The 12,479-nt window shown below is 42.9% G+C and overlaps 1 protein-coding gene across 2 annotated transcripts; it reads left to right on the forward strand.

The window, feature by feature from the left end:
• The first annotated feature begins 6,443 nt into the window (after positions 1-6,443).
• On the forward strand, positions 6,444-9,134 carry slitrk2 (SLIT and NTRK-like family, member 2). 2 transcript variants are annotated; one of them, XM_073487363.1, is made up of 2 exons: positions 6,444-8,193; positions 8,248-9,134. In XM_073487363.1, exons 1-2 carry the CDS (start codon positions 6,444-6,446, stop codon positions 9,132-9,134), a joined length of 2,637 nt encoding a protein of 878 aa, XP_073343464.1. The 2 variants fall into 2 exon arrangements, with proteins under 2 accessions (XP_073343464.1, XP_073343463.1); XM_073487362.1 differs by having other exon boundaries at positions 6,444-9,134.
• Positions 9,135-12,479: the final 3,345 nt, after the last annotated feature.

Here is a 12,479-nt window from a genome sequence, read left to right on the forward strand (position 1 = left end):
CTGAAGTGTAATAATTTTGACATTAATATAAAGCTTAATGCTGAATTCTCTTCAAAAAACATTCTTTGAGGCATTTCTGAGACCTTATCCTCTTGACAGTCACACAGCAATGCCAGCTACACTCACAGACATCCGTCAGAACCATTTAAACAGCAATCCTTCAATCTCTCTTTTTCAAAATTCTCTTTCTTTGCATCGCTGTGGTTCTGCACCAGATCGACCAACTCCCTCACTCCCAATTCTTATCTTACCCACTTCTTGATTACCTCAGCTTGACCCCACACACCTCTCCATGTCCCCTCCAAATACACTCCCACACACAATGAGATTTGGATGAAGTGTCAAAGAAAAGGGAAGGAAGGAAGGAAGGGAAGAGCTCTAGATGATCATTCTTGGGCAAATGTCCACCAATCTAAAAGTAAGTTGAACAATTTAACAATAAAAATGTATGATGTTTTTTTGAGTAGATATAATAGAAATTACACAGCACATTCTCATACCTAAACAACTGAATTGTCAGCATCTCCCAAAACAACATGACAATGACACACATACCGGACCTTCATCGTATGCTCTTAGTTTGGTCAGGAGTTGCCTTAACTAGGTAACTTACATTACCTTATGTATGTTACTTAACTTAACTACATCAGTAAGTTAAAAGAACTCACTGTTCTTCTGGTTACACACTGGACATGAACAGCAGTCTTCTGAATGAAAGTCCTGTGCTTGTTTAACCCAACCGACCGTCCCCAACCTCCTCCCTGTACAGACTTTTCACTCTTATTCTACTTCTCCTCACTTCCTCGATGTAACTGTAATAATTGCTACAGCCACTAGATGTCATCACCTACGAAACATAACAAACCTAACTATGGGTCGTAGTGAGCTGCTTTCATTAACAAGACACGCCCTACTCCCCATCTGACTGGTTGGCTTTGTTGGTTGCATTCTTTATGCTTGACACAAATTATTAATTCATACAGTTGGCGGTTTGTAGTAGTTTGCGGGTAAACACACCAACCTCATTGGCCTCTCCCAGGTCTTATGTTGCTTCTCTTGGGGTCACTCATCCTCCAGAGCCGCTTTTTATTGTCAGTGTGTCTGCTCCACCACCCGGCCTGTCTGCTCTACCTAATAAGCCCAGAGACACTACAGCTGCGACAGCCAGTCGTGGTGGTGTGATTACCAGCTGTACTACCGCAACTGCAACTCAGAGTCTGCTGCATCAGCTCCACTGCTGGCTATTTGTGTTAAACAACCACAAAAGAAAAAAAAAAACACAAGCACAACCCATTTACACCAGAAAGCCATCGCATATTCTGTCAAGAAATAATAATGTGTCAGTTATGCTGACAGAGATTTTCGTGGCCCTACCTGTTCTTGGCTGTCCTCCCTATTCCACACCACCCTGGTAGTTCACTGTACAACCAGAGAGAGGGAGGGAGCTCAGTGGGTCACAACTGTTTAATCAGACTACAAAAGAGGCAATGATTGGCTTGCTATTTCTTAACTGTATTAGTGCACCACAGCTAAAGGACTAATCCAAGTCCCCATTCCTGTTTTCAATATATTCTGGTTTGCTCTCTTGGTAGCCTGCCTGAGACCAACCACTGACCAATAAATACAAAGCATTGTACCTACACAATGGTGAGCAATCAGCCCACAGATTTCTTGCTAGCTACTCCTGAGATAACACTGCCGATGCCTTTCACAAAGACCACTGAGGTGATTAGCTGCAGACCTGGCTACATGGCTGTCCTCTGTAACTTGGCGAAACAACAACAACATTAATTGTGGAATATCAAAGTCTGGCCATGTGCTATTACATGAACTAGGAGCCACCCACAACATCCACAATTAGAGGAAGAGTCAGCAGCTAGACAGTATTACAGGTGATATTCTTAAAGGTCCAATTTGTAGGAAAGTTGATTTGTGAGTCTCATTCATAACTCGTCAAATACTGACTCTTTGGGATTGGAGGTTGGGTTGGCCACCAACCCAAAGCTTAACTATTTGATGAGTTGGGAATTTGTGAAAATTGGTTCTTAAAAAAATGTGTATAATTAACTTATAATAAGCCAAGTTGAGACTGCCTCAATGGAGGCATGTAGCTTACCTTATACCCTTATGCCATTACAGGTTAATCTGGCGCTGCTTTGAGCAGGTCATTGCTGCCTGTGATGAACCCAAACATCAGTGGTTTCACTGTCAGTGAAATTGCTTTCCATGCCATCCACCCACATTAATCCTCTAGGAGAAAAGCTTCCTCATTTTTGAACTCTCTGGCTTCCCATTTTCGAAGGTCAACACTGTCTTGACTGTGAGCTCCTGCTATGTTCAGTAAGAACTAATTTCAATCATTTCATTGATATGAAAGATTTGAGTGGATTTACTTTGGATTTACCCGTGAGCAGATCCACTTCTTGAAGAGATTCTATTGAAAAATGTATAAATTTTGCTTTGAAATTGCAGTACTTAAAATGCTGGAGTGATCAGGCTTTAACAGTACTTATGTTTTATCTTTATTTGTTAATTTATAAAATGTAAGATTTATATCTGCGTAAGAAAGCTGAGATAGTTTATCCACTTTCCTCTATATCATCTCTCTCAGTCACACACACACACGCATGAATGCACACACGCTTCAGGTACAGTCGTCCTCAGCGGCCTATGATTGACTTGACAAATGTGCTGTGGAGCAGTGCTCTGACAATATATACCCACCTGGTCTCATGTGGAGGCCTGCAGGCTTTTCCCTTAAACACCCCTTCTCTCCATCAATCATCGCTGAACTCTGAGGCAGCCATCATTCTCAATAAAAAACAAAAAACAAAAAGCTAAATGTCACTTTCATCATTGTGTCCATCATTCTTTATCATCATTATCATCATTGATATAATTAGGGTGATATATTTGCAAGTGGGGCTCAGTGGGAATAAACAAATAGTTTATAATAATAATAACAGTTTTGTTATTTAAAAGGTGCTATTTGTAAGAAAAGTTGATTTTTCAAAAATTGAGGCTTTGGGATGTAGGACAGGTTGGCTGCGTCAATTTTTGACAAGTTGTCCAAATCCTCAAATTATATACCAAGACTACAGTATATTTGGTGTTTTTGGTGTTTATATTTGGTGTTTTGCTGTCAGACCCAGACATGGAGAAAATCATCCCCACCTTCGTGTTCTCCTGTCTGGCCTGCTGTCACCGCCTGTTGTAATGCCTCAGTCAGGCTGTAGTAAGGCCACTGCAGCTGCTGTGCACATTGCCTCCAGGCTCCTGACTCCTGCACAGGTCCCGTGACACTTTATTTCCTCTCAAGAAAACTTTAGAGCAGAGAGACCTGCCAACATTTACCAGAGTGGCCAAGAAGTCATCACAGTCCAGCCACATTAGGTCATGTGTTTTGGTCATACCAGTTCTGGGTGTAGTACATTTTTGGTGCTCAATGCACATGTGCAAGGAACTATTAGAACCTAGTTCCATTTGTTATATTTGTGGCGCCCTTTAAGGAGAATGTCACAGAATCCGCCTCACTCCCAGAACCAGACTGAAATTCTGTTGTCACAGAAGACATTAGACATGTCAGAGTAGGACAGTCACAGGTGTAAATAATAAAACTGATGATGGCTGAATTCCAATTAGCTGTTTCAGTTTCAGGTGCATGTACTGGGACAACTGAATAGAACATAAATAAATATTTTTTTGTTGGAATTTGCTGCTTAATTCAATTCCCTTTGTATTAATTCCCCTATTTATTTACAAGTCCATTTAATTTTACATTTTATTTATTCAGTCATTATTTTTTTATGTATTTATGTCTGTAGCATATTTATTTATGACACTTTGAAAGACTGCTCCTCCGTTGACATAGATAAATATGTTTGGGGAAGTAAGTAGGGGCAAAAGCAAAGGGAAAATAATGGGTTGTAGAAATAATACAAAAATACATAAACATATTAGAAAATAAATACATTACTATAACACATGGAAAATTAAAAAGGTATGAATACAAAAGAAAAAGAAAACTAAATATATTAATGTCTACATTTATTTTTTATATTATTTTGGTGCATTTATATCTACTATTAATCTATTCATTGAGTCATTAATGTTTTTTTATTTATTTTTGATTTTTGATTTTGGCATTTTTGGTCTTCTATATTCGACGGGTCTCAGAGTTTCCTTTTTAAAAATCAAATCATTGGGTTTAAAACACCAGATATCGCTGATGTTAATGTAAAGGTCTTTAGCTTGTGAGCTCATTAGTGAACAAAATTATCTGAGTTATTTTCATTAATCAAACCTGTAAAAAATAGATCAACATTTTTTTTTTTTTTTTTTAAATCAGAAAGAAATTTCTTTATTGTATATGTACTTTATTGAGCCTTCAGGCTTTTGTCTAATTTACCCATAGGGTTATATTTTGTATCAGATTAAATTCTCACTGAAATTTGTTTATCTGAACTTTTCATGGTCAAAAATATGAATTTGTCCTTACAGTTGATTTTGCTATGCTGACATCTATGTTACATTTATTATAGTTTATATCCTAATAAAATAGTTTTTACAATATATATGCATTTATATTCAGGCTGTAATTCATATTGCATATTGTCCATGTATTATTCTTCATTTTCTACTCCTTTCACCTTTTCTTGTATACACTGTTACATCTATCACTGTCCCATTGTGCTCATATGTGAGTAAACTGCTCCGTTATTTAAAAATATTTTTTCATTTTCAAGTGTCACTGTCTGACATTTCAAATCTGTTTGAGAGTGACAGATGAAGACTAAAGACAAGAAAATAGGGAGATAATGCAAGAGGCAGAGTCTCAAAAGAGGTCTGTCCTGCCTCCTAGTGGTGTCATGGGTAAAAAAACAAAAAGAGAAAGAAAGAAAGAAAGAAAGAAAGAAAGAAAGAAAGAAAGAAAGAAAGAAAGAAAGCGCTCCCGTGAACTGACTAATGGGTGGCAGCATTGTGATTTATTCACATTTGCATGATATATGAAGGCATATAGATTAATCACGTCATTAGTTGCTGGTAAATCACACACTAATCTAAAGGCTTTCATAAAGTGGAGTTATTGATTGTGTGTGAGAACTGAGGAATGCACTGAAACGAAAAGAGAATAGGAACATTTTTAAAAAAAAAACGTGAACAATCATCATGAAACTGGCGCCAGCTTTCAACTAGAAGACACGTTTCCCAAATTCTGAAACCGCACAGAATGTTGCTGTGATAACAATGACAACAGCTTTAATGTTAATAGTAATATAGTAGAACAGAGAAAGTTCAAAACAAGTGAAATTCAGAACGTGTCATTTTTTTCTGAATACATGTGGCTTTGATATGAGGACCGGATTTTGAAGTATAGTGGACTCTTTACTTCAAGACTCTCTCTCTCTCTCTCTCTCTCTCTCTATAGGCGTGTGTGTGTGTGTGTGTGTGTGTGTGTGTGTGTGTGTGTGTGTGCACGCGCGTATGTTTGTTCATGTTGACTCTGTCGGTGACGTAACGGCCCCTGGTCTCCTCTCTCTCTCTCACACTCACACACACACACTCACACACACACACACGCACACAAACGCAGTGAGGCAGCAGCAGCAGCAGCAGACGCTCAGTGCAGCTCAGTGTGCGGAGCGGAGGAGGACCGACGGCGCAGGCTGTAGTTATGCCTCAGCTTCTGGAATACATATATCCTCTCTGTCTGTCACGCGCGCTGCTTTTTGTCCTCTTTCCTTCCCTCGAGTTCACTTTTACCCGCCTGCTTTCTTTTGGAGAAGTCGCTGAGGAAAGCCGGCCGCGCGTCATGGTGCGTCTTTGCGCATTATCTCTGGATCTTTAAATAAAGTGATTTATTTTTCCTGGACTAAAATGAAGCGCATTTTCTGTGTGGATGAGAGGAGAGACAGCGTTTCGCAGCCAGTGTCCCTCTCTGAATATTTGGCTGCAGCTGCTGGTGATCTGCGTGAAGCCACTGAATAAATCGGCGCTCGCTATAAGGAAAAAAAAGGGGGTTGCAGTAAGCGGCTTTTTCTCCCTCCGATTCCCCTTCTGCCGCTGACAATGTGCCAAGTCCATCCACCACACAGGATCCCGTTCATTTGTGATGGTTTCGCCTTTTTTCTTTCCCAGGATTGAACAGTTTGGAAGGGATTTTTGATTTTTTTTTTGGATTCAAACTGAAGGTCAATGGAGAGATTTGCGCAACTCCCGTGCGTCACGGTCCCGTTTTAACACCAAATAACGGTGTTCTCTGCCCGCCTGTGTTTGTGTGTGTGTGCTTGTGTGTGTGAGAGCGCCTCTACCTCCTTTCTTTTCTCCTCTCCCTACTGTGAGAACTCAGCCCCTGATTTTTTTTTTTCTCCCTTCCATCCAAGGCTCAGGCTGCAAAGTTAAATGCTGGATCTATATTTCAGCGACCATTTTTGGCTGTAAAAATGCTGAGCGGCGTCCTGTTTCTGAGCGTCCTCACGGTCACCAGCCTGTCACCGTCCGAAACGGAGAGCCGCAAAACTTCATCCTCCAAAGAAATCTGCAAGAGCCGCTGCAGCTGCGAGGAGCGGGAGAACATTCTGAACATCAACTGTGAGAATAAAGGATTTACCACCGTCAGTCAGTTCCAGGCGCCCCCCAATAAAATCTCACAGCTTTTTCTAAATGGAAACTTCCTGTCACGGCTCAGCGCCAATGAGTTTGTCAATTATGGCAATGTCACTTCACTGCATCTTGGGAATAACGGCTTACAGGAGATCCGAACCGGCGCTTTTAACGGGCTCCGCTTCCTGAAGCGGCTCCACTTGAACAACAACAACCTGGAGGTGATAAAGGAGGACACCTTTGCAGGACTGGAGAGTTTGGAGTATTTACAGGCAGACTATAATTATATCAGTGCCATCGAGCCCGGTGCTTTCAGTAAGCTGAATAAGCTCAAAGTGTTGATCCTGAATGACAACCTGCTCTTGTCTTTGCCTCCCAATATTTTCCGCTTTGTGCTCCTCACCCACTTGGATTTACGTGGCAACCGGCTCAAAATGCTGCCGTTTGCCGGGGTCTTAGAGCACATAGGAGGCATCATGGAGATCCAGCTGGAGGAGAACCCCTGGAATTGCACTTGTGATCTGATTCCCCTCAAATCCTGGTTGGACACTATTTCTGTCTTTGTGGGGGACATAGTGTGCGAGACGCCGTTCAGGCTGCATGGCAAAGACATCACCCAGCTCATAAAGCAGGATCTGTGCCCGCGCAGGAATGCTGGTGAGCGTGTTCACCCCCCCTCTGACTCTCACTTTCAAGGGGCCCTGCCCCCGACCTACCACCCCGGCGGGATCACCCCCACCCGAGCCCCGAAAGCCTCCCGTCCACCCAAAATGCGCTACAGGCCCACCCCTCGCATCTCAAAAGACAAACACGTCTTTGGGCCCATAATGGTTTACCAGACGCGCTCCCCTGTGCCCATGTTGTGTCCGAGTGTGTGCGTGTGCACGTCACAAAACCCCGACAGCGGCTTGAACATTAATTGCCAGGAGCGCAAGTTGCACAACATCAGTGAGCTGAACCCCAAGCCCTCTTACCCAAAGAAACTCCACCTGACCGGTAACTACTTACAAGTGATTTACAGGACTGATCTCACTGAGTACAGCTCACTGGAGCTGCTTCATTTAGGAAATAACAGGATAGCAGTGATTCAGGAAGGTGCGTTTGAGAACCTAACAAACCTCAGACGGCTCTATCTGAATGGGAATTACATTGAATCGCTTTCTCAATCACTCTTTGTCGGCCTGCAGTCGCTCCAGTATCTGTATTTGGAATATAACATCATCAAAGACATCTTACCACAAACATTTAACTCTTTACACAACCTGCAGCTGCTTTTCCTCAACAACAACCTGTTAAGATCGCTCCCTGACAATGTTTTTGGTGGCACAATGCTTACAAGACTCAACTTGCGGAATAATCATTTCTCCTACCTGCCGGTCCGAGGGGTCCTGGACCAGCTCTCTGCGTTCATCCAGATCGACCTGCAGGAGAACCCGTGGGACTGCACCTGTGACATCGTGGCACTCAAAAACTGGATGGAGCTGTCCAGTACCAGCGTGGTGGTCAACGAAATCACTTGTGATTCTCCCTCTAAACACGCGGGTCGCCTACTGCGCTCGCTGCGCAACGAGGCCATCTGCCCCGAACCCAGCGAGGTGCCCCCGCAACAAAATCCAACCCCTACAAAAGCCCCTACATTAAAAGGCCCTGGCACTGAGCCTACCACCTCCTCCTCCTCCTCCTCCTCTTCCTCTTCTTCTTCTTCTTTTAGCTCAGTCAGCCCCACTGAATCCCGAATCCACACTCCTGAGTTACACCCTGAGGTCCCACTTTCAGTCCTGATTCTTGGGCTTCTTGTTGTTTTCATCCTTTCGGTCTGCTTCGGCGCCGGCCTCTTTGTTTTTGTTCTGAAGCGGCGCAAAGGAGTGGAACACGTCCCCACAGGTGCCAACAACTTAGATCTCAACTCTTTCCAAGTGCAATATGGCTCCTACACTCCCGATCCGACCCAAGACAAAACCTCTGAAAGCCACGTTTATAACTACATCCCCCCACCTGTGGGCTCCATGTGCCAAAACCCGATTTACATGCAGAAGGATGGTGAACAGGTGGCGTATTACCGCAACCTGAAGGAGCTCAGCTTTGGGCCCCTGGATGTAAAGAAGGACGATGTCCTCACCCGCAGCCCGGGGGCCTACACCATCAGCACAATGGATTTTATGGATAAATCTCCAACATCCTGCGGCTTGACCACCCCGGAGCCTTCTGAGATGTTGTATCAAAACTTAGGGGAGAGGCCCAACAAAGAGCTCCCCACAGCAGCAGGCGCCCCCCCTTTCCATTACAACTTTTGCACTTTACCTAAGAGACCTTGTATCGTGCCCCCCTACGAGGCTGCAACAGCCCGGCGGTATGTCACCAACCAGGACAGGTTGAACAAAACCGTGCTGTACGGGACCCCCAGGAAATACTACGGGGCGGAACACCCCTCCAAAAACAATGAGCACCCACTTCTGCTCCCAGGGAAGCTAAAAACAGAACCAGACTACCTGGAGGTTCTGGAGAAACAGACTGCAATGAGCCAACTGTAAGATAACGACAATGCCCCCCCCCCTCCCTCGCCCCCAGGTTCTGTGCAGCATTCATTATACTCACGCAGTTACTGTAATAATACCCTCTCTATATATCTATCTTATCTATCTGTGTTCAATCCTACATGATTGACTGGAAGCGAACTGAAGCCTTCGACGATCTTTTTTCTCTCTTCCTTTTCTTCTCTCTTTTTTTTTTCTTTCCCAGATGTATAAAAAGGAGTATAAGAAGTATATTATTATGCAGTTCTATTTTTTTGCTCCTGGAAGTTCTAAATTATTTCTTCTGAAAAAATGAAGTTCCAAAAGACTCTGACGACGGCAGGTATATAATGGGCAGGACTGTGTACAAATATGGCTTTGTGCTTTTCATAAAACTGTATTTTATTTTTCGCTGTGAGAAACAGAACAAGTATGAAATAATTATTCTTTGTAGAAGAGGACATGCTACAGATTGACATTCCTGTACATATTTAGCATACACAGATAAATGGTGAGTGTTGAAACCAGAATTGAAAACCTTTTCAAAATCCAACAAGCGGCAAAATCTTACTATACCTACTCCAGAAAGTGCCTTTGCACTCAACTATTTTATCAACAATGCTCTCTGCAAAATGGAAATGATCCTTTTTTTGAAAGTGCTGTATTTTAAAGAATCAAATCTTTATGTAAAATAGAAGACTTATATGTCTGTTTAAAAAGAAAAAAAAGGACAAAAAAAAGGAACTTGCGACTGGGTGTGAAATGATGTATGAGTTGTTGACAGGGAGAATCATGTTATTTTGCTTTCGATATGAAGTGTCTTTGGAGATGTACAACTTCTAGAGAACATTGTATGCTATAGGGGAGCAATACAGCGTGGTGAAATTGCGCCATTAAACTTTCACTGAAGCACTTTGTCAAGATCCTGTGCGTGAGGTAAATTTTGTTTGGACTGTGTATAATTACTTCTGGATGCTGCGGTGTGCTGTGGACTGCTCTAATGTCTGTGTGTGTGTGTGTGTGTGTGTGTGTGTGTGTGTGTGTGTGTGTGTGTGTGTGTGGTGGGAGCCAGAGAAAATGAAAACAGAGCTGGCCTGCAGCTCCTCCTCTTCTCTCTCTCCACTGAGATGTGGCCGCTCGTCTCTAACGATTGACGAGGTGGATTTTTCCGTCTCCTTTTAGGGTTGAATGATAGCCTCCCCGCTTCTCAGACCTGACACAGCATTCCGAAGCCCTCTCCAAAGTCCTTCTCCTCCCTTTCTCCGAAAATCTCCACTCCATCCATCTGATGGTGCACAGACAACACTGATGCTTGATGTAGAGGGTCGATATTTTCCTCAGCAGGGACAGTATCACTGTGTTGTAAAGTGTATCGTCTGAAAAATACTGTTGGGCCTCGAGAGAGAGATGCAGATTGAAAAATGTGGCTTTTTTAACAACTGCTGCTTCTTCAGCATTGTACTCTTACAGGAGAGGATTGTCATTAGTAGAACAATTAACAGCAGTGAATTGGCCCTTGTGGATAAGCAGTAAAAGAGAATGTGCCTGTGTTGAAAATGGAGGGTAGTCTGCAGTGTGGAGTACTGACTGCACTCAGAACCGTTTCTCACAAAATGCAGCATTCCTCCACAGCCTGCCGCTCAGAAACAACAGCAGTTGTCTGGACTGGAAGAAATGTGGCATTCTGTGACTGTGAAGTCTGACACAATGGAAGAATTGCAATGGGTATAACAATAAGCAAGGATATGCAGTAAAAAAAAAATATTCTGCAGCATAAAGAGCACGGTCTCTGTAGAAATACTGCATTTCTTCTTCCACCTGACAGCCATTTGTGTACATGTGTGCCTGTTCTCGCCTGTGCGTTTATAGGCCTGACGTCCTTTCTGTCCTGGTCGTGTGACATGGATGAACTGTGCTACCCGCTCTAATGCTAATTCTGTTTTCTGTCCTTCAACTCGCGTTGACATTGGCTCTTTGTATCCTCTGTGAATGGCCTCCCAGCGGCCAAATTCTTCTCCTCTTCTCTTTTCCCTTTTGTATGTCCCCAGCCCACCACCCTCCTCCACCTCCTCCTCTGTCTTTTGTCCTCATGTTTTTCCCCCACTGGATCTCTGCTGGCTATTGTGTAGCTGTCCAAGGTGCTGAAATGTTGCCGGCACCAGGGCTGTGTTCCAATCTGACGGCTGGGACCTGCTGAGAGCTCCGTGAGTTTCACTTTCTTGAGAGTTGGGTATGTTGCACGGTGATGATCTTTGTGATTGTAGTTAGATTCATTGAAAATCTTTTTGCAAAAACCTCAGTCTGTTTAACCTTGAGGGTATTGGGAGAGTCCCTGCATATGACATATGAAAGACTGGTTGTATTTGCAGTTTTTAATCTGTGTGTTGATCCCTACATGGTTTCTCACAGTTTTTTGAACACTGTGAAATGCAGTTTAAAGGTCCCATATATGGTAGAATTCAGGTTCATACTTAGAATTTTGTTGTCTACAAGGCATTTTTTACATGCTGATATGTAATAAAAACATTATTTTTCACATACTGTCCATTGCTGCAGCACCTCTCTTCACCCTCTGTCCGAGGGATTCATTACAGCTCCTGTCTATTTAAGACCCCGCTCCCAAAAAGCACCGTCTGCTTTGATTGGTCAGCACAGGCCTGAGCAAGCAATGGCCAACTTGTTTTCATATTAGCTCTGCAGGTGTTTTTACAACCACACCTGTGCTGTTGGTGTGGCTGAGAGTGGTAACTGAAGTCCTGACCACAGACTGTGTGCATTTCTCTGTGGAATGAGAGTTTTGATACTTTCACAGTATTCATGTAGCACATAGACGTGCTTTATAATCAAAGAAGAACTGGTAATTTGCACTTAGCGAATTTGTTTTGCTGCTGTTGCATGTAAGTTAATCATGCAGTTTAATAGTTGCAGTGTATTACTACCTGAGCCTTATTTACAAAATCTTAGCCCTGATTTGCAATGTTCATGGAATCATTGCCTCTGGCTAGGATGTTATGTTTTTATTCACCCCGTGTCCGTTTGTTGGTTGATTCGTGATTACACAAAAAATGCTGAACTGATTTCCACAAAGACTTGAATTGAAAATGTGTCTCAGCCCAGAACAGACCTCGTTAACTTTTGGTACGGATCTGGGTCCAAGAATTTTTTGTTGAAGAATTTCATTTCTCAGGAAATAATGCAGGGATCTTGATGGACAAAGTCAGGCATGTTTAGGTCGCTGGTACCTATGAGTAAATACAAAAGGGGGACTGTTGGGCCGTGGTGGAGGTATGTGCTCTACTACCAGTGCCATTCTACTTTTGTTCACCAATTTGATCGCTGAGATCTGGGAACATGGTGTTATCG

The sequence above is a fragment of the Pagrus major genome, chromosome 18, assembly GCF_040436345.1.
Source record: "Pagrus major chromosome 18, Pma_NU_1.0".
In the NCBI taxonomy this organism is placed as follows: Eukaryota; Metazoa; Chordata; class Actinopteri; order Spariformes; family Sparidae; genus Pagrus; species Pagrus major.